This window comes from Schistocerca americana, chromosome 9 (assembly GCF_021461395.2).
Source record: "Schistocerca americana isolate TAMUIC-IGC-003095 chromosome 9, iqSchAmer2.1, whole genome shotgun sequence".
NCBI lineage: Eukaryota > Metazoa > Arthropoda > Insecta > Orthoptera > Acrididae > Schistocerca > Schistocerca americana.
Window position 1 is genome coordinate 179,029,945 of NC_060127.1, and position 23,438 is coordinate 179,053,382.

Here is a 23,438-nt window from a genome sequence, read left to right on the forward strand (position 1 = left end):
CTTCTATTGAATAGTAACATTTCTCTCACAGAATCTGCTGTAGCCTTGTTTTCAAAATTTCTGGCTTCATGTTAAATATGTGTCTGTTCATTAACTTGTTATATATTGTCATCACCACATACTGTGGAGTACATGTATATAATTTCAACTAGTCTGTGGGTAGCATAAAATTATTTTTATTATTAATGTTACATATGTGGCTGAAATTATTTTTCTAAAATAATTTGTGGTTGCTGTATAGGAAGATTATAATTCCGTAAATGTTTATGGAGGGAACAGTTAGCATTTGTAGTTTGCAAGATAATGGGCAACAAGACTCTGCTGTGCAGTACACATGTATCTGACAATTTGCTTTTGCAGTTTAGTATTCAAGATATACTACTTGTGCTGCCACAGAAAATTATACCATATCTAATAACAGATTCAAAATAACTATGGTAAGCAATTTTTCATGTACTCAAGTAAGTGGAATTTGCTAGTACATGCATTTCAAATGCAGAACTGCATAGTTTTTTGATAGGGAGTCAGTATGTGTACTTTAGCTTAAGTTCTTGTCCACATTAAGTCCTAGAAATTTGACCATATCAGCTTCTTCCATAAGTTGATTGTTATGTTGTCTTTTAAGTTATACACATTTTGAATGATTGGTTTTGAAATGTACTATATGGGTTTTGCAAAAAATGTACTATATGGGTTTTGCAATGTCAGTTTCAACTCATTTAACTGGAACCAGTTTTCTAAGGTATCCAGTGTGCTTATGATGGAGCTTGAAATTTTTTCTGCATTGTCATCTTCAATTAAAACAGAAGTATCATCTGCAAACAGAGCTGATGGGGAATTTATATTTATGGGTAAATCATTTACATAGACTAGGTCCCAAAATGGAGCCTTGAGGCACCCCAAGTGATATTGTACTCCATTTAGAATAATAATTCAATGCACTTCAAGTGATGGTTACCCTTTGTTCTCTGTTGTGTAAGTATGATGTGGGCCAATTTAAAGCATTGCCCTTAATCCCATGTTTATCTAGTTTGCAGATAAGCAAGTTATGGTTCACAGAGTCAAATGGGTTTGTGAGATCACAGAAGACACCTGCACTATTACTTCTCTCATTCAATTATTTGCATATCCTTTCAACAAAGTTATTCACTACTTCCAGAGTATCACTGTAGATATGGTCTGATGAAATCTTTCCCTATGTTAATTGGAGACTTCTCCAAGAGCACCAGCAGGAAAAGATTCAAAGCGTGAGTGAAGAACATGCTGTTTTAATGATTTGTTATAGCCAAAGTTATGGTAAGGCGGTAGTAGTTCATTGACCAGCACATCCCTATTGTCTGCTCTGTCGTTTTCAAAGAAATCAGAACACAGTTTTATGAAAGAATTCAAGCAGTCCAGACCAAGAGGACTCAAAGATGTGACAAAATCAGGATTGTGAATAAGCTGTTTAATTTGAGGGCCAACAAATACACTTGCTTTCACTTTGGTTCATGCAACACAGGCAATTTCTGACGTAAGTACATAAAGTCAAGTCCACCTTTGTCCATTACAACAACAGATGACTTGATAAGTCTAAGTTTTATGTGAAGTGGTTGTAATAAAATGTCTTTCAAATTCACCATTGGAACATTAGCTACGCTCTTCCAGCCAGGTTGCATTGTGTGCTGGCAGGCCTAATCCATCTATTGATCACGGCTATCCCATTTGCAAAGAAAACAGCAATACTTTGCATACCGAGATTGTAATCCTCTAAGTATCCCAGTTACTTTGAAGTCAGCACAGATTTGCCACCTGTGGCTGCTATTTTGAATTTCATTCAACAAAAGTTCCATACTTCTGTGTCTTTCCTTCAAAATACTGGCATTAACTATGGAAACAGGAGGATGTACATTGCTGTTGTGAAGGAGTACCATGTCGAAGCTAGTTTTGGAGCCATCAGTGAGTAGTCACCATTCCATTGGTACACGTTTCATTCTCATAGCATTAAACAGACCATTCACATCATTGCAGAAACAGAGTGAATTTTCCATATCTAAGAATGGTGCGAAGGCAGCCTGACTGTCAAAAGAAACAAACCCTAGCATCTTTGTCTAGCAAATTCCACTGTTTCAGATGTGAAACCAAAAGTTCAGCTTTTGCCGTAGAAAGATTCAGGTCCCTAACAAGGTCATTTGAATAATTTTGTGTCAGGAGATGTGGTGTCATTTGTTTGTAATTGAAATAAGAGCTATGTCTGTACTAGATTCAATCAGGGTTTCAACTTCCAGTGACCATGTTTATGGAGAGATGGGGGCAGATAAGGAAGAACTGTGTTACCTGGATTGAATAGCTGACTTGCTGGATGGCTGCTTGATCATCTTTCTATCCTTGCCATTCGTCCCTGCTATTTTAACCATGCAGGAGCAGCAATCATCTATGTGATTGGTCGGGGAATAGGAAAAGACATTGCAACTTTACCTTTCTTCACCCAACAATTAAGACAAGATGTAGAAAAGACAGATGTAGAAAAAGCTGTTTGGGTGGTTTAAACATACCCATGACATTGTGGACACACTAACTCAAATGCACCAGTAAAACAAAATGAAACATTCAGCACAGGTTGTATTTATATTGCGCTACTCACCTTGTGAATGCACAGCCAAACAAAGGAAGTATTTCCTCATGACTGATAATAGCATGGTGTACAGGATCAACAGACAATCATATGCACTCTCGTCATGTTGTAAAAGATTGATTATACGTAAACTTTCTGGTAGTTGCTCATAAGGGCTGCCTTATAAGTTGCATTTCTTAAGAAATCTACTTATTTGTTTTTTGTAACAATTTTTATACAATGAATTATTTTTAAAACTGAGGGTGTTACGAAAAAAGCAAATAACACATTCATGCTTGGGGATTAAAATACGTAAGAAGCACTCATTATATATCTTGAAAAATTTTTCATTGTTGACAAGTTTAAATGTGACACATAATAAAGTCAACATTTACGCAAAAGCATCACAGTTTGCTCTTGGTGTTTTCATGTAGGAAATTACCAGAGAAAAATACGCTGAGGTAATTCAATTAAATCAGTCCATAATGAGCAGCATCCAATTCAGGAATCACCTGTTTCAATGACAGTGCCATTTCACAGCCTTGCTAATGGCAGGGAAGTTAAATTGAAATGTTCATCAGTTTCATGTATTGTAATCACTCAAAAGTCTTTTCACATTAAAGTTCTTGAGTTTCATGAATGTCAGTGTGTGGAATGAATGTGATGACTGTGGCGTGAGTCAACATCGGGAGTGCAATCAATGTAAATCTTAACTCGTAGGCTTTCTAACCGTTAAGTGCCAGTTTTGGGTGATGTCTTACTACGGCACTTTAGGATAGGCACAAGAACATACTGTTATTTTGTAAACTACATTATACTTTGAAAAATGGCAGGGTTGGGATTTACTGTTTTTGTTGCACTACAGGAACTAACATGATTTTGGCTTATAGAAAATGTTGTTCGTTAGCAATTTAGAAAAATATATGGATACTATTATTCTTATGTGATGTGGATCCCCTTCTTTACATGTATGTGTGTCATATTGCAAATTATTGTAAATTATGTTAAAATATTAATTAATCGCATTAATTAGTCAATGCTATATATTATATTGTACAGAAAAAAATCAGAATATAACAGTGGTTATGACAAAATCTTCAGTGAAAATTAATAGTGGCTGAGAACTTTAAGTTTAATTATTTCAGAAGGTAATTAGTTTTAGGTAATTAAAATATGTTACTGAGAAGTCAAAATTGTTAGCTTACAAACATGTAGGTCATGTTTCTCAAATATGCATATAAGCTTGTATGGTTTTGACTGTTGTGGATGGTAGTACTGTCACATCAGTTAATTATATTTTGTAATTATGACTCTCCCAGTTAGATCAATGTAAACATAACAACCAAACTGATAACCTGAACAATAGATTCAAGTGAAATTAAGTTTAAAGAAGACCTTGAGATTTTGATTTAAGTGTTAAATGCCGATAAATAAATGTATTGGAAACAAGGTAAAACTTCACAGAAACAATTTGGTTTTTATGAGGAAAAAAAAATGCATGGGAAGAATTGACCTGCTATGTCACAACTCCTCATTGCTGCACTGGGGCATTGCAACTGGCTCAGCTCTCCCAATTCCTTTTAAAAGGCCCCTCAGGTTGAATTGAGGGGTCTATGATACCTCAATACTTAATTTTAGTTGAGCTCCCTTCATGAAGATTATTCTTTATACCTTGCCATTCAGGGGTTCCTGGAATTATGCCAACACGAAGGAATGTTACGTATGACCGAATGGAGGAACAAGCACTGTGGAAGGTTTATTTGATGTAACTTTTCACTGTTCTTGTTTTATTACTTCCTGACACCTAAACTGCAGAGACAAGACATGGTTGAGGATGGATAACAATCATGTAGGAAGTGGTTTTGTTGTTTATATAAAAATGATAAAGCATTAATGAAGGTTAATGTCAGAACTGTTAATTTGTTTCCAGATTAGAAAATGATGTTCAGAAATTGGTTACACAAAGGATATAGCTATGGTATGGAGATAAGTTGCTTCAGTTCCTGTGACATACTAGCTTATTTCTTCATGATGCTGTTACATATTTTGAGTTTCATGTTGATGTTTTCCTGGTATGTTTTGTAAGTTAGGGACTGGTTCAAAGGTATTCCAAGCTTTTTATGGTTAAACATTCTACTTTTCCTGACAGTAGTTCACAATGAAGTGTTCTCTTGCTATTCTATTGTTTGAGTAGAATGCACTTGCTTATGTCTTATATGGATTTTGATAGGTTCTCCATTTCTTGTAATATAAATTCAGTCACTAGGTCCTTGGATGTTCCTTCCTTCTCATGGCTTAGTAGTCTGAACAGTTGATGCTAGATCATCATCAAAGCAGAAAGTTATGCTAGTCGTAATCTTTTAGATGGAGTATATCGGAACCAATATCAAACACTGAGGTAACCTGTCAATGCTGTGCTTGTGCGAAACCCAAACCAGACCTTTGTTTGAGTTGTTTTCTGTCATTCATTGATTCACATACTGTGCTACGTAAATCCCACTGTGATGGAGAAACTTCAAGGATGTGATACAGAGATATGTGGTGTACATTCCAAGCCATTTATAAGTATTACAAATGGGACAGAAGCCATCTTTCACTTTCTGCTCGCAAGAAATTGTTCCTAACTGGATAAAATCTACTCTAGATCTACATCTATAATGTTCAAATCACCATGAGGTGCACGGCAGAGGGTATGTCCCATAGTAACAGTTATTAGTGTTTCTTCTTGTTCCATTCATGTATGGAGCATGAGAAGAATGATTGTTTCAATGCCCCAGTGCATGCAGTAATCATTCTGTTCTTATCCTCATTATTCCTCTGTGAGTGATATGTAGGGAATTGTGGTATATTTCTAAAGTCATCATTTAAAGCCAACTCTTGAAACTTTGTTAGTAGTCTTTCTTGGGATAGTTTACATCAATCTTCAAGAGTCTTCCATTTCCTGTCCTTCTCTATATATGTTCAAATTCCCTGTTCGACCTATCTGGCATGGATCCCGTACACTTGAGCAATATTCTAGAATGGGTTGCATGAGTGATTTTTAAGCAATGTCATTTGTAGGCTGACTGCCACTTCCACAGCATTCTATCAATAATCTGAAGTATACCACTTTCTTTACCCTAATATGGTCATACCATTTCATAACCCACAAAGTGCTACACCTAGGTATTTGTATGAGGTGGCTGATTCCAACAGTGACTCAGTGATGTTATAGTCATAGGATACTACATTTTTTTCATTTTGTGAAGTGCAAATTTTTACATTTCTGAACATTTAAAGCAAGTTGCCAGTCTTTGCACGATTTGAAATCTTATCAAGATCTGACTGAATTTTTATGCAGCTTCCTTCAGATAGTACTTCATTTTAGATAACTGCATCATCTGCAAAAAAGCCTTATTTTACTATTAATATTGTCTGCAAGATCATTAATATACAACGTGAAGAGTGAGGGTCCTAACACAGTTCCCAGGGATACACCCAAAGTTACTTCTACATCTGACGATGACTGTCCACGCAAGAAACATGCTGCATCCTCCCTGTCAAAAAGTCCTCAAAGTCCTCAATCCAGTCTCAAATTTCACTTGATACTGCATATGATCCCCCTTCCCATGAACCATGGACCTTGCCGTTGGTGGGGAGGCTTGCATGCCTCAGCGATACAGATAGCCGTACCGTAGGTGCAACCACAATGGAGTTGTGTTGAGAGGCCAGACAAACATGTGGTTCCTGAAGAGGGGCAGCAGCCTTTTCAGTGGCTGCAGGGGCAACAGTCTGAATGATTGGCTGATCTGGCCTTGTAACACTAACCGAAACGGCCTTGCTGTGCTGGTACTGCGAACGGCTGAAATCAAGGGGAAACTACAGCTGTAATTTTTCCCGAGGGCATGCAGCTCTACTGTATGGTTAAATGATGATGGCGTCCTCTTGGGTAAAATATTCCGGAGGTAAAATATCACCCCATTCGGATCTCCGGGCGGGGACTACTCAAGAGGACATTGTTATCAGGAGAAAGAAAACTGGTGTTCTATGGATCAGAGCGTGGAATGTCAGATTCCTTAATCGGGCAGGTAGGTTAGAAAATTTAAAAAGGGAAATGGATAGGTTAAAGTTAGATATAGTGGGAACTAGTGAAGTTCGGTGGCAGGAGGAACAAGACTTTTGGCCAGGTGAATACAGGGTTATAAATACAAAATCAAATAGGTGTAATGTAGGAGTAGGTTTAATAATGAGTAAAAATATAGGAGTATGGGTAAGCTACTACAAACAGCATAGTGAACGCATTATTGTGGCCAAGATAGATATGAAGCCCACGCCTACTGCAGTAGTACAAGTTTATATGCCAACTAGCTCTGCAGATGATGGAGAAATTTAAGAAATGTATGATGAAATAAAAGAAATTATTCAGATTGTGAAGGGAGACAAAAATTTAATAGTCATGGGTGACTGGAATTCGTTAGTAGGAAAAGGGAGAGAAGGAAATGTAGTAGGTGAATATGGATTGGGGGTAAGAAACGAAAGAGGAAGCCGCCTGGTAGAATTTTGCACAGAGCACAACTTAATCATAGCTAACACTTGGTTCAAGAATCGTAAAAGAAGATTGTATACATGGAAGAAGCCTGGAGATACTGACAGGTTTCAGATAGATTATATAATGGTAAGACAGAGATTTAGGAACCAGGTTTTAAATTGTAAGACATTTCCAGGAGCAGATGTGGACTCTGATCACAATTTATTGGTTATGAACTGTAGATTAAAACTGAAGAAACTGCAAAAAGGTGGGAATTTAAGGAGATGGGACCTGGATAAACTGACTAAACCAGAGGTTGTACAGAGTTTCAGGGAGAGCATTAGGGAACAATTGACAAGAATGGGGAAAGAAATACATTAGAAGGAGAATGGGTAGCTTTGAGGGATGAAGTAGTGAAGCCACCAGAGGATCCAGTAGGTAAAAAGATGAGGGCTAGTAGAAATCCTTGGGTAACAGAAGAAATATTGAATTTAATTGATGAAAGGAGAAAATATAAAAATGCAGTAAATGAAGTAGGCAAAAAAGAATACAAAAGTCTCAAAAATGAGATCAACAGGAAGTGCAAAATGGCTAAGCAGGGATGGCTAGAAGACAAATGTAAGGATGTAGAGGCTTATCTCACTAGGGATAAGATAGATACTGCCTAGAGGAAAATTAAAGAGACCTTTGGAGAAAGAGAACCACTTGTAAGAATATCAAGAGCTCAAATGGAAAACCAGTTCTAAGCAAAGAAGGGAAAGCAGAAAGGTGGAAGGAGTATATAAAAGGACTATACAAGGGCGATGTACTTGAGGACAATATTATGGAAATGGAAGAGGATGTAGATGAAGATGAAATGGGAGATATGATACTGCAAGAAGAGTTTGACAGAGCACTGAAAGACCTGAGTCGAAACAAAGCTCCGGGAGTAGACAACATTCCATTAGGGCTACTGACAGCCTTGGGAGAGCCTGTCCTGACAAAATTCTACCATCTGGTGAGCAAGATGTATGAGTCAGGTGAAATACCCTCAGACTTCAAGAAGAATATAATAATTCCAATCTCAAAGATAGCAGGTGTTGACTGATGTGAAAATTACCGAACTGTCAGTTTAATAAGTCACGGCTGCAAAATACTAACGTGAATTCTTTACAGGTGAATGGAAAAACTAGTAGAAGCCAACCTCGGGGAAGATCAGTTTGGATTCTGTAGAAATATCGGAACACGTGAGGCAATACTGCCCCTACGACTTATCTTGGAAGCTAGATTAAGGAAAGGCAAACCTACGTTTCTAGTATTTGTAGACTTGGAGAAAGCTTTTGACAATGTTGACTCGAATACTCTCTTTCAAATTCTGAAGGTGGCAGGGCTAAAATACAGGGAGTGAAAGGCTATTTACAATTTGTACAGAAACCAGATGGCAGTTATAAGAGTCGAGGGGCATGAAAGGGAAGCAGCGGTTGTGAAGGGAGTGAGACAGGGTTGTAGCCTGTCCCTGATGTTATTCAATCTGTATATTGAGCCAGCAGTGAAGGAAACAAAAGAAAAATTCGGAGTAGGTATTAAAATCCATGGAGAAGATATAAAAACTTTGAGGTTCGCCGATGACATTGTAATTCTGTCAGAGACAGCAAAGGACTTGGAAGAGCAGTTGAACATAATGGACAGTGTCTTGAAAGGAGGATATAAGATGAACATCAACGAAAGCAAAACAAGGATAATGGAATGTAGTCAAGTTAACTCCGGTGATGCTGAGGGAATTAGATTAGGAAATGAGACACTTAAAGTAGTAAAGGAGTTTTGCTATTTGGGGAGCAAAATAACTGGTGATGGTTGAAGTAGAGAGGATATAAAATGTAGACTGGCAATGGTAAGGAAAGCATTTCTGAAGAAGAGAAATTTTTTAACATTGAGTATAGATTTAAGTGTCAGGAAGTCTTTTCTGAAAGTATTTGTATGGAGTGTAGCCATGTATGGAAGTGAAACATGGATGATAAATAGTTTGGACAAGAAGAGAATAGAAGCTTTCGAAATGTGGTGCTACAGAAGAATGCTGAAGTTTAGATGGGTAGATCACATAACTAATGAGAATGTATTGAATAGAATTGGGGGGAAGAGGAGTTTGTGGTACAATTTGACTAGAAGAAGGGATCGGTTGGTAGGACATGTTCTGAGGCATCAAGGGATCACCAGTTTAGTATTGGAGGGCAGCGTGGAGGGTAAAAATCATAGAGGGAGACCAAGAGATGAATACACTAAGCAGATTCAGAAGGATGTAGGTTGCAGTAGGTACTGGCAGATGAAGAAGCTTGCACAGGATAGAGTAGCATGGAGAGCTGCATCAAACCAGTCTCAGGACTGAAGACCACAACAACAACAACAACAAGAACTCCATATGATCATAATTTGCAATAAATGTTGGTGTGGCACTGAGTCAAGTGCTTTTTAGAAATCAAGAAATACTTCATCTATGTGATTGCCTTAACGTAAACCATTCAGTACATCATTTGAGAAAAGTGAGAGTAGGGTCTCATACGCTCAATATTTTCAGAATCCATGCTGGTTGTCCTTGAGGAGGTCATTCTGTTCAAAATACCTCATTATGTTTGAGCTCAGAATATGTTCTCAGATTCTACGAGAAATCTCCCACACAATTTGTACCTAGAACTGTGAAGTTTTCAAAGGTTTCTGTGAGAATGTAGTCAGATTGGAGGTTTACTAAGTTCATAAAGAGTCAATGGCATGGATTCCTTTTCTTCATATACCTCCTATTTACTTTCTTACCAGAACAGACAACTTTTATCTTCGCAGTAACGTATATGTTGAATTTTGTTTATAGATGGTATCTCTACAGCCAGTACAAGAATTTTATTTTGCCTGCAGATTGCATTCAAACTGGATCCCATGGTGATTTCATTATGATCACTCACATAATGACACCACACAAAATGACTTTAATCTCTTGAGTGCATTGAGGTTTGGTACTGGAAATCTATTCTGTTGTACAAAACAGTTATGAGGGAACAGAAGCAAGCCCCACTCACACACCTCAGCTGTTATCTAGCTGTGGGATGAGTCAGTTGTGGGATGGGTGAGCTGTGGTAAAGGAGTAGCTGTGCTATTTATAATGAGAATGCCTCTGCCCCTTTTTTTTTCGAGTGCCTGATAAAACTTATTGGTTGTTGTATATAATGTGTGGAAGTGAGTGAAAGCTTTGGAACTGAAAGAACTGAGATTAACAAGTTTATCTTTTGAAAGATATGTTGAGGTTAAACAGATTGGCAGATCAGCATTTCACTTTAATGCAGGTAACTAAACCTAAAACCAGAAGTTAAAGTCTGACACATACAAAAAGAACACTTATATTTATGAATGTGAAGAAAGAAACAGATCTTATCTTATCATTTTCCTGCCTTCTTTTTTGTTTAAAAATCACAATGCAGAAGGGACCAATGACCGTGCAGTTTGGTCACTTTAAACTTCAAACCCACCCACCTCACAATGCAGATTAGATGAAGCACATTAGTAATGTTCTCCATAGAAAATGACATGATTCACAAAATACCTAATTCAATGAAAAGTTTACTGAGCTCTTTACATGAAAAAGATGCAAGAATGAGCTTTGTGTCAAATAATTGCCTATAGTTCTGTTTTTCTTCCTTGCACATTATTTTTATCTAATTGTATGGAACAAAATTGTCTTCAGTGATGGGTCCCACTTCGAACTGAGCCCTGATGACCTGCAGTGACATGTCTGAAGATGCTCCGAACAGCAGTGGGATACCAGTGTGACTGTCATCTGCCGTACAGCCAAACAGCCACGAGCAATGGTCTCGGATGCCATTTAATTTTGTAGCAGGACCCCTTTGGTTGTCATCTGCAGTACCCTGCCCTTCATGGCAAGCCAACCTGGGCTTACATTTCAGCAGGGATAATGACCACCCACATGTGGTGAGAATTCGTGCTGCTTGTCTCCATGCTGGCTACACTTTATCTTGGCCAGAAATGTTGCCAGACCTCCCCCCAATTGAGAACGTTCGAAGAGTTGTGGGCAGGGTCCTCCAACCAGCTTGAGAATTTGACAATCTCACACACCAATTGGATAGACTATGGCATGATATCCCTCAGGAGGACACCCATCAACTCTGTCAATCAATGGCAAGTCAAAGAACTGCTTGCATAAGGGCCAAACGTGAATCAACTTAGTATCAATTTGTGAAGTCCTTTCTTTTGAATAAATCATCCAGTTTTTTCTGAAATTGTAGTCTACTGATATTCAGGTAATTCCTTCAAAGTGCATGTTTCTTTCTTTTCATTTGTTCTTCTTCTTCTTCTTCTTCTTCTTCTTTGTCTTCCTAGAATGTATTACAGGTCGCGCTATAATGAATTTTGCACTATAGAGTGGAGTGTATACTGATTTGAAACTTCCTGGTGGATTAAAATTGTGTTACACTGGGACACAGACCCAAAATGTTTGTCTTTCATGGGCAGGTGCTGTGCCTTCAAACATGACCTCATGACTTGCCCTCACAGTTTCACTTTCTGCCAGTATCTCTTCCACTACCTTCCAAACTTCTCAGAAGTTCTCCTGCATAGCTTATGGGACTAATATTCCAGGTTGCTGGTCCCACATAGTATACAGGAGAACTTCTGAAAAGTTACAAAGATAGGAGACAAGTTACTGGCGGAAGTGAATTGTGAGGGCAGGCTGTGAGTTGTGCTGTGACACCTCAATCGGTAAAGCACTTGCCCACAAAAGGCAAAGTTTCTTGTTTTGAGTCTTGGTCCAGCACTTAATCTCTCAGGAGGTTACATATATTTTTTGTAGGTCTCTTTATTTCATTTGCAGCTTTATTTTACAGAGAAACTGTGTGTGTTCCAAAGAAACTTTTTAATGATCTTCATATCATTTGATGATTTTGAACTTCTATAAATCCCCAGCTGTATAAGCCACACCTTTTTTGTAGACAGTGTAGCTTTACTGATGTGGTTCTTGTAGTCTTTCCTCAGTACCACCAATCTCAATCACCTCAAAACTGAAAGTCTAAATGAGTGTTATGACACCCTTGACTTGCTTAAGGCAATAACAAATTTGTGTTTATAATTCACATTGACGTCACATAAAATCATTTATTTTTTAGCAAGCAATGTATATTTAAGTGCAAGGAAGGTGACATCAAATAAATGTAAAAAAGTTCACTTAGCTTTTTAAGATGAAGTTAGTAGCCAGAGACAAATATAAAACATCACACTTGAGGTCCAGGATGTTAAATGACATGGCATGGAGTTAATAGTTATTATGTCAGAAAAGTGTGGTTTATTTATTGTTCCACACAGTTTCACATTGCCACATGAAAATTTGAACATATAAAACACAGAATGCTTTTCGCTTTCTGTATGCCACACATACTGGAAAGAGCTTTATGGGAATTAATTTAATCCTCGTCAAAAATACACACATTTAGCATCTGCGAACAGTAGTAATATGATAAACTGCATTTTCCCAAAGCTTCTAGAACTTTCAGTGAGTCAGCGCTATGTTAGTGTGATTATCATTTTTAGATTATTCATCATAAAATTTAATTCCCTGAACAGTTCTTGAGGACATGTATTTATTTGAAGATTTTTAGTAATAACAGCTGATAACAAATGTGAAAACATTTGCACATATTAAAACTGAAAACTTCTTGTTATGTTGAAACCTCAATTAATTACATATTGATATAAGAAATATAAAAATGTAAATGGTGACATAAATTTTATCTGCAGTTGAAATAATGTGTTAAAATTAAATTATGTATTTTTGTTTAAGTGAATTTGCTGTTGAATGTTTGTAAACTAATCTTCAGATTGCATCATAAATGAGAACAAGAGCAAATCTGTCCAGAATTTAGTTGGTTTCAGATACTCACTAGTTGGGAAAAAGCTTTCATCAGACCTCACTTTTAACAGTGTGAGATAGCACTTTCTCAAAGATTTACACAACACCTCCATTTAGTTTGCGCTAATGCACATGTATATTCTTCACTAAGTTCAATAATTAAATATGGTGACCAGACACAACACCTACACCTAACACTACTGAAGTAAATTGTGCTATTGTTTATGTATACTTGAAAAAGCTGCAGTGCACACTTAACACTATTCTGTAGTAATTTATTGAAGAGGTTTACACTTTAGTAGCGCAGTTAAGCCAGTCCATAATGAGTTTCACTGATCCAACAAACTCTAGTTTTGATGGCAATGATGTTCCACACTTGTCATCTGTCATGACAGTTCAGTTAAAATATTCCTTAATGTGAAGTACTGTAATCACTCTAAAGCCCTAAAATATTAAAAGTTATCAAATTTTATGAATGTCAGTGTGCATTTTTTCACATAAAGAAAATGCACAGTTGTGGCATGAATCAACACAGGAAGTATGCACCTGTATTAGGTTTTACTCATGAGCTTTCGGATGGCAGACTGTCAATTTTGGTGGTGTCTGAGTACTTATAGATCGATGTAAGAGTAAACTGTTATTTTGTAAATTATATTATGCTTTGAAAACCAGCTGGGCTGAAGTTTACTGTTTTGGATGAACTTTAAGATCTAATGTGATGCTGTGTTGTAGAAAATACTGCGGTTTATAAATTTAGGAAATTACATGGACACTATTCTCCTTATGCAGTATGAGTTGCCTTTTTTACATGTATAAGCACCACTTTGCAAATTATAATAAATTAAATGAAATTATTAATTGGTGTGTTAATCAATGAATGCCATACATAACCTTGTATAGAAAAACTAAAGTAACAAAAGTATATAGTCAAAGTTTGGAATTTAACAATTGTTATGACAAAATCTTCAACGATAAATGACAGTGGCTCTGATCATCAAGTTGAATTATTTCAGAAATTAATTAGTTTCTGATAATTTAAAGAGTTTTGCATGAAAGCCAGAATGCATAGCTTTGTGTTGGTGTGGATCATTATACGGAATTACACTGATCACCTCACAAAGGTTTTCGCATATAGTACTATGGTGTTAACTTTAATTAACTGCAACTTCTATTCAACCTGCTGAACTAATATCAGTGGAACCAGTACACTCAAAATAGGAATTTGAATAATATATTCAAGTGAAATATAGTCTAAATAACAACTTGGGATTTTAAAGTAAGTGTTACAAGCCAATAGGTAAATATATCGAAAATAAGGTAAAATTTAATGAAGGAAAAAAATGTGGGGATCTGGTTGATTATGGGAATAGAAAAACATAACAGATGGGAAGAATCCACCTTGTTGTGTCACTACTATTGATGTTCATGCTAGTCTGGGAATACACCAGAGGGTATTTGTTTATTTTGGTAGCTATTCACTATGCAACACAAAAAAATAATTTTCTTCAGGTCAGCAGATTTCCTCCACACTCTCACAAGAGAACAACTGTCAACTAGAAAATAACCATCACCCATTACAACACTTACAGGATATCCACATTTGATGGAGCTATACTTGTCGAGAGAAGAGCTCTGACAGCTGGCAGCACAGTTGCCAGTATTCGACACAGACGGGCAGCGAGCCAGCAGCGGTCATCCAGCACTACGGCAACACTAGGCCACGGTAATGTAAACAAAAGCTCATCATCTGATTGGATGTCGTGGCTGCACGAAGCACGGGCGCCAAAGCCACGTTAACTGTCAGAGCTCTTCTCTCGCCGTACACACTGTAGGGCATTCAGAGTTACTGGTACTGTCAAAGGAGTTATGTTTTATTTTGCTGGGATCTGTGTCGGTCACATCTATAGTTGTTGTCCAGTGCTGACTTCTTCAAATAACAGAACTACAAATATTAAACATTAATTTCATGAATGTGGTAGACCTACGTTGGACTGAGTTGTGAATTATCTGCCTATCCTTCATCCTGCTTCCTAGTTCCTTTTTGCTGTTGATTAAAAATAAAACTGTGTAATTAAGTATCGGTGTTCAGTATTCCTGTAGGGATTTATTATGCTCTTACTGTAACATTACACTTTGTGAACACTATAGTTGCATATTTTAGAACAATCATTTAATGTTCACAGCGTTTGCTATGATTTCCATTTCACAGATTTTTTTGATCTGTTGCACTACATTTTTGACAGCTGTTACATTATCCACATCGAATCCTCCCTTTCCTACAGCCTAAGCATTCATGATACCATATCTATTCCACCAATGAAACCATCACCACCAACAACCTCCACAAGGCTTCCTTCCCATAGCTATTCCACAGATCTGGCTCACAAACAATCTTAAAAACAATATCCTGCTTCAGGCTCTGACTAATGCAGTTCCCACTTCCAAAATACTCAGAAGGCACCCTTCTTGTCACTCTGAACCACCTAGGCCTTGAATGCCTTAAGACATTACTCCACTACAGGTATGACTTTCTTAAGTTGAACATTGCATTAACATCCTCTCTCCCTACTGTTTGCCCCACAGAGTGTAATGTTATCTTCTGTCACTCTTATAACCTCTTAAATCTCCTGGCCAAACCTTTGGGTTACATAACATACTAGCAGGCTTTAAAGATTAAATATAGAAATGCTTCCAAAATGAAAGTTTCACTCTATAGTGGAGTGTACGCTTTCTGGCAGATTAAAATTGTGTGGCAGATCAAGACTCAAACTAAGGACATTTGCCTTTCATGGGCAAGTGTTCTACTGTCGAGCTACCCAAGCACAACACCTGACTTGGTCTCCAGCTTTAGTTCTACCAGTACCTTGCCTCTTATCTTCCAGACTTCACAGAAACTCTCCCACAAATCTTGTAAGATTAGTACTTCTGGAAGTGAGGCTATATTGGAGACATGACTTAGCCATAGCCTGGGGTATTTTCGAGGATAAATTTTCACTCTGCGGCAGAGTATGCACTGATCTGAAACTTCCTGGCAGATTAAAATTGTGTGTTGAATTGACACACGAACTCAGAACCTTTGCCTTTCACGGGCAAGTGCTCTGCTGATTTAGCTATCCAAGCATGGCCCATGAGCCATCTTCGCAACTTTACTTTCACCAGTACCTCATCTCCTACTTCCAGACAGAAGTTCTGGCAGAAGTAAAACTGTGAGGCAGGGTCGTGAGTCTTGCTTGGGTAACTCGGTCAGTTAGAGCACGTGCCTGTGAAAGGCAGAGGCCCGAGGTTTGAGTCTTGGTCTGACACACAGTTTTAACCTGCTGGGAAGTTTTACAGTAATGCTGTTTAACATCCATAAAATTCAAAACAATATGAAAAAATAAATATATCATTCAGCAGAAGAGGAGTTACTGCAAATCTATACCTATTATTTCTACTAATTTTGTAATGATGAAATAAGTGTATGAACTTTAGAATTAAGAACTGGATACACAAGCAAATTATTTAAGTTTGAAACATAGTGAAATTGCACATATTCAATTTTTTTCTTTTATATTCTGTTTATGATTCAGAATTTTTGTAACTAAAACACCAAACCATTCTCTTAACCTAGTACTCTTGTAAATTATTTGCAGAATATTAAATTATTATTTAAGATATACTTGGTAACTCACGTTGTGTCCCCTTAATTGAAACACACACACACACACACACACACACACACACACACACACACACACACACACACACACACACACAAACAAACACACACACACCCCTATGTCCCTGCATAGAGCTAGTTGAACTAACAGTGCCTGTGCTGGTATTTTGGCAGGTGGACTAGTTGTGGTGCGAGTAGTATCAGATGGGGTGGCTAGGCAGGGAAAAGGCAGGGAAAGGGATCGGAGGTGGGTGTTTAGTGGCTCAGAGGGAGACAGCCAGTTTTCTAGCTAGGAATGCAGGACAGAGGGGTGGCAGGTATATGGGCTCAAAACATGATGTATGATTGTAGGAGCCAGTGGGTAGTGGCATACGCTAAATAAGTCGGGAGGGGTTACAGAATGGAGGAGGGGAAACTGTTGGATGGAGTGTGCAGGAATAGTGGATTACCTGAGGTTGAGGTCAGGATGCTTATGGGAGCAGTTGATGTGTTGTAAGGATAACTCCCTTAGTTTGGAGCAGCTGGTGGTGGATGGAAGGATCCAGATGTGCGAGTTGTGGAACAGCCATTGAAATTGTGCATGATGTGCACAGCTGCAATTTGTGCCACAGGGTGTTCAAATTTGATCTTGGTAATACTTTGATGGTCACCTTTCATCTTGATGGACAGTTGTTGGATGGTCATACCAACATAAAGAGCTATGCAGCAGTGTTGGTATGGCCCTGCCTCTGATGGGACAGGACAAGCCGGTCACAGGGCTAGAGTACTAGGTGCTGGCTGGGTGGGTTTGGCTGGTCTTGCAGCTTGGTCTGCCACAGGAATAGGATTGCTATGGCAAGGGGTCAGGAGTGCGAGTAGCATAGAGATGGGCTAGGATGTTGTGTACATTGGGTGGGTGACAGAACACTACTTTAGGAGGGGTGTGAAGGATCTTGGGTAGGATGTCTCTCATTTCAGGGCATGATGATAGATACCTTAGCAAAGGATATGGTTCAGTTGTTCCAGTACAAGGTGGTATTGGTGATGACGGGGGTGCTCCTATGATTTTTTGGGGTAGTAGGAAGACTAGGGGTGTGTGAGGGTGTGGTATGGGAAATCTGTTTGTGGACAGGATCTGGGTGGTACTGCCTGCCTGTAAAGGCATTTGTGAGGCCTTCAGCATAATGGACAAGAGAGCTCTTGTCACTACAGATACATTATCCTTCAGTGGCTAGGCTGTATGAGAACAAATTTTTGTCTGTGGAATGGATGGCATATTTCCTCTCTTCTGTAAAAAAAGAAGATTTTCAGAGTTAATGGGTCACATAATTACCGATGGCAGCTGGATCACTTAGATCACATCCCATCTGCTTTCCATTCCCAGCAATAACAGCCTTTCTGAATTGTGCAGATGGGAGCTCTCCCTACAACTTATCATCTGTTCCTTTAACCCTTGTGGCCTCAACACTTGCTAGTACCGGCCCTCCACCTGCCTATTCCCTTCCCTGCTCCCACTTCAGCCTCTCAGCACACCTGTAAGGCTCTTTTCCCTCCCCCCATCTCCCTGCCACAGCCGGAACCATCTAGTGACCTACCTCCTTGTCCCTGCCATATTCCTGCACACTCTCACAGGAATAACTACAGCATTTTCCCCATCCCATAGCCTGTTACTCTCCCACTCTGCAACCTGGGCCTTTTCTGTACCCTTACTACCCACTCCACCTGAGAATGCTGCTAACTGAATTTGGGCTTCTTTGTGCAGAGATGACATTGGTCCTGTATATATATATGTGTGTGTGTGTGTGTGTGTGTGTGTGTGTGTGTGTGTGTGTGTGTGTGTGTGTGTGTGTGTGTGAAGGAGACCTTTAATAATTTAGTCTACGTTTAAATGCAATTTTCAATGTGTCTGTCTGCTGCTCATCGCCTCCAGCATGTAAGGAATAGCAGAAAATGAAAACATAAATCCAAACTTAAGAGAACTTTTCAAGTAAGAAACACAAACCAAGAAATAAGTTTTTGTATACATAGGAGTACAGTATATCATATGTTCACTGAAAATAATTAGCCACAGTTTGAAATTGGTGGTCAGCAATACAAAAATTAGAGGTAATGACAGCTCCTTCTATCAATAGTTATGAATTGCAGTAGGTAACTAGGCTGTCATCACTTGGGATAAAAATAACATCTCATTTGGCATGTGTGGCACGTTAAGAGCCAAGAGAATGACAACTATTACTATCATGCTTGAACAAAAATGGTTCAAATGGCTCTGAGCACTTAACATCTATGGTCATCAGTCCCCTAGAACTTAGAACTACTTAAACCTAACTAACCTAAGGACATCATGCCTGAACAGCTGCAGCACATTGAATGCAATGTAAAATAAAAGCAATGAAACACAATACAGAATTTTAACAATGGAAAATCCAGGAAGTAATGTAACAATATTAGAGTGGGAAAGTTGCTACTCGTCATATAGCAGAGATGCTGAGTCGCAGAAGGACACACACACACACACACACACACACACACACACACACACACACACACACACACACACACACACACACATGACTGCAGTCTCAGGCAACTGAAACCACAAAGACAAAGACTTAAATGGCTGAAATATATTATTGTGAGATTTTTTTTGTTTTGCGTATCTGTAACTCAGCATCTCCACTATATGGTGAGTAGCAACTTTCCTTCTCTAATACAGAATATGAATACATATAGCATTTGAGAATAGATGTGATTGAATCAGCCAGACAACAAACAAACTGCTGAAATGAAATGAAATGGATATGACTAGGATAAAAGTTAATGCTGTTAAAAAAAGATAAAAAAGACTTTAGCAGATGTGAACAAGTTGTTTGTTCTTGCTGTGCTGCATGTGAAAAAGTTGTGCATAAAATGCATAAATATATACTATTACTGTTTCCACTTATAGACAAATGATGTCTCAGTTGTACTTGGCGTCCATTTTAAAAATAATTTGTCTAGAAGCAAAATGGCTGATACTGAAAATATCTAAACCAAAATTTACTTCCTTGTTTTTAGGTTTTCAGATATGATGACAACTTTGTTTGTTATGCAGAATATTTTGACAATCTGGCTAGATATTTTTATGTGGTTTTGCAATTACAATATGAGGATGACTATGACAGCTGTGGAAATATTGAAATATTGTGTAAAGGTGGAATAATCAGCCCGTCTGCACACAGGAAAATATATTTCCTAATAAGATACCATTAAAAGTAACTGTCTGTATTGTTTGCCAGCAACTTAAATTTCAGTAAAACACTTTAATTCACTGAAAATCTTTCACTGATTAAATAATAAGTATGTGGTATCAGTACATTACATGAATCAACAGTGATTAAGAACAAATAACTTATCCAATATATGTGCTTGTTGGTATGTTTTTCTAAAGTATTTTGTATGTCCTTTTCAGCTTTTGAGTGTGGTTTCCCAATAAAATGTATAAAATGTGGAAAAACTATACAGGACCGGAGCTCTTGTCAACAGCGTTATTTAATACCCATTTATGAGTGTAATTCATGTATTGCACATGGCACAACAGGACCTGATATGACTTCATACCTTGAATCCATTGCTGGGTAAGTCGAAGGATTTCCCACCACCTTCTTTACTCTTGTACAATTCTTGAATTTAGTAGTTAGGATTTTGTTATTGAAGTGTGTTGGAGTTGCTGTTATTGATTTTACATTTTTAGTAGCTCTGATATTATCATTTTGCTTTGACATGCATGTCAAGATAGATGATTTCAATCCTAATGTATTAATTATTGTTGAATGGAACTGTCATTTGTAAACGGTGAAAAGAAGAATAGAAGATTACAATTGAATATATTTAAAATTAAACTACTCAATGTTAACTACTCATTGAAAAAGTGTTGAGGTGAGTTATCAAAAGACACACACAATAAAGAGACTGTAAACTTTTCTAGCACATCCTTTGATGAGCTAGCAAAGTTTTCATTGTCCCTTTTATTTTTTTGGATCTGTTGACAACGCGACACTTCTGCTACTTGATGAATGGTTTTCTTTACTTTTAAATAATTTGTACTGCCAAAACTTCCTTTCCTGCATATAAATTTATAATTAAATGTAAACAGAAATACCTCTGAATATGATGGTGTTTTTTGCAGAATTTTAAAATAATAATTAGTCAGTGATTTGGCAAATATGAAAGGGTACCCAAAGAAAGCAAAATTATTTTTTAAAAGCTCTGTATTTTCAAAATGTTTGCAAAACAACTTTATCCCCCTCAAAATACTCTCCATTAAAATTAACGAATTTGTCCCACTTGTTCTTCCAATGTTCAAAACAATTTTTGTAGACATCTTTAGAAATGGCTGACAACCACTCCCTCATTTTCTTCTTAACTTCTTCAGTGCTGTCAAATCAGTGTTCACCCATGCCCTTTTTCATGCGTGGAAATAAGAAAGTCGCACAGAAACATGTCTTGTGAATAAGACGCATTGTGCAGTGGAACCATGCTGTTTTTAGCCAAAAACTGTCTGACAGAGATGGCTGTGTGTGTAGGTGCATTGTCGTGGTGGAAAAACCAGTCTCCTGTCTGCCACAAATCTGGTCTTTTTTCATGAACACTGTTGTGCAATTTTCTCAAAACCTCCAAATAAAAAATGTGACTGATGGTCTGACCTGGGGAACAAACTCTAAATGAACCTCATCCTTGGCATCAGAAAAGCAAATCAGCATTGTTTTGATGTTTGATTTGACTTGAAGTTTTTTTGGACAGAGTGATGATGTTGCCTTCCATTGGTTTGACTGTTGTTTTGTTTATTGGTCATAACCATAGCACGATGATTCATCAACAGTAATGATCTTTGACAGAAAATCTGGATCAGTTTCAAGCTGTTGTTTCAAAACACGACATGTTTCAACTCAATTTTCCTTTCGATTGTCAGTCAGAACCCAAGGAACAAACTTGGCATGAACTCTTTTCATTCCCAAATCTTCCATTAAATTCACTGAACCATTGTTCACTGAAACTTGCCATCATAAGAAATGAAACATGAACAAAACAGCACGAACAAAAACAATCACTGCAGAGGAACAGAACAAGCCACGTCAACAACACAGGTAGCGCTGAGCTGGCAATGAGTTGCACTATGAGCACCTAGTCACAGAAATGAATACTACACAAACTCTGCCTATGGCAATGTTATTCTGTTTTTTGGTACCCTCTCATATTCCCTGATAGACAAGAAGAAAATGCACCATTTACACCATCTTAAAAATGCAAGAAAGTAAATTATCTCTAACTGCAAACACTGTTTACTACTTCCATTCTTCTTGAGAAATTGGAAAAAATGACACCCCATTTTCAGGGATGGTGACTGATTTATTATATCATTTTTTTTACTCAATCACGTTTTTTATGCAATCATAACCAGTTTTGACCTTTAAAGGCCATATTCAGGTGCTACAACAGAGAACAGAAAAGCTTAAATTAAGACCTGAAATAAGTGTAATTATTTTCAGTAGATTTACTTCTGAGCTTACTAAACTGCTATTACAATGTGTGTGAGTCATACTTGTGGACAGCATTTAATAGATAAGTGTTCATGCATTGTCAATTAAGCATAAAATCAGAAATCAATACGTTCTGCATATACAGCCAAGGGTACTTCTCCATCCCTACTCATTCCACAAGATGCACAAATCCTTAATAAGACAACACATATAAAAACCATAAAACAAGACATTTATTGAAATAATAGTTCAGTCAGTTACTCATCAAATACGAAAATAAACACAGGTTATTACAACAATAAAATCTATTTAGAACAAATTGAGCCCTTTACAATAAAAGACAGAGTATCAATCTTTATGGTATATTTTTCAGTGTCTTTAGGCACTGCACTTCAGGCTGTTAGATGTTTACACTACAACAACATAGTGCAGCTTGCTGGCTCTCTTCTTCTAGCTTCAAGCTGTATGCATTAGCTGGGTAGATATTGGGAAATGCAGATGTTGCCCAGACTGTACAGTGCTGCACTCATTCACAAGGTGGCCTCTGGTCAGCTGGAGCGTGTATACAGGAAGCAGCATCTAACTCAGCCAAGTCATAAATATTGAAGTATACATTAGTTGCAAACTTATTTTGTTCATTGTGGAGTCTATCTGATACTTCGTGTTTCATGCCATAAATCTCCAGATTTTCTACACTGTCTAACTGTCGAGGCAACAGCCTTGCCGCAGTGGATACACCGGTTCCCATGAGATCACCAAAGTTAAGCACTGTCGGGCGTGGTCAGTGCTTGGTTGGCTGACCATCCAGGTCGCCATGCGCTGTTGCCATTTTTTGGGGTGCAGTCAGCCTCGTGATGCCAATTGAGTAGCTACTCGACCAAATAGTTGCGGCTTCGGTCAAGAACACCATCATTACGACGGGGAGAGCAGTGTGCTGACCCAACGTCCCTCCTATCCTCATCCTCCACTGAGGATGACACGGCGGTCGGATGGTCCCTGTAGGCCACTCGTGGCCTGAAGACAGAATGAGTGAGTCTAACTGTCCACTTTTTTTTTTACATTCTGTAAAATTTTTAGTTGTTTGTCAGTGCTACCATCATCATGTTCCTCCTTTTGCATTTGAAAACCTAATCCTGTTTTATTGCTGGTGCAGGTATGTTCTTCAAATCTCAAGTCAAAGGACCTGCCTGTCTAGACAATGTAGCAGTTATCACAATCATGGCATGATGTTTTGTAGACCTCAGATTTCCCATATTTATTACTTATATATGGCAAAATGTGCCACACTCATGTTTTTATGT

The 23,438-nt window shown here is 37.9% G+C and overlaps 1 protein-coding gene and 1 pseudogene across 1 annotated transcript in view; both read left to right on the plus strand.

Moving 5' to 3' along the window:
• The window catches only part of LOC124551324, a 198,114-nt gene that overhangs the window by 143,846 nt on the left and 30,830 nt on the right, over positions 1 to 23,438 (plus strand). Inside the window, exon 7 of the mRNA XM_047126335.1 lies at positions 20,070 to 20,235. Within this exon, the coding sequence (XP_046982291.1) occupies positions 20,070 to 20,235 (166 nt within the window). The remainder of the gene's footprint in view (positions 1 to 20,069; positions 20,236 to 23,438) is intronic.
• Positions 22,848 to 22,965, plus strand: LOC124551564 (annotated as a pseudogene).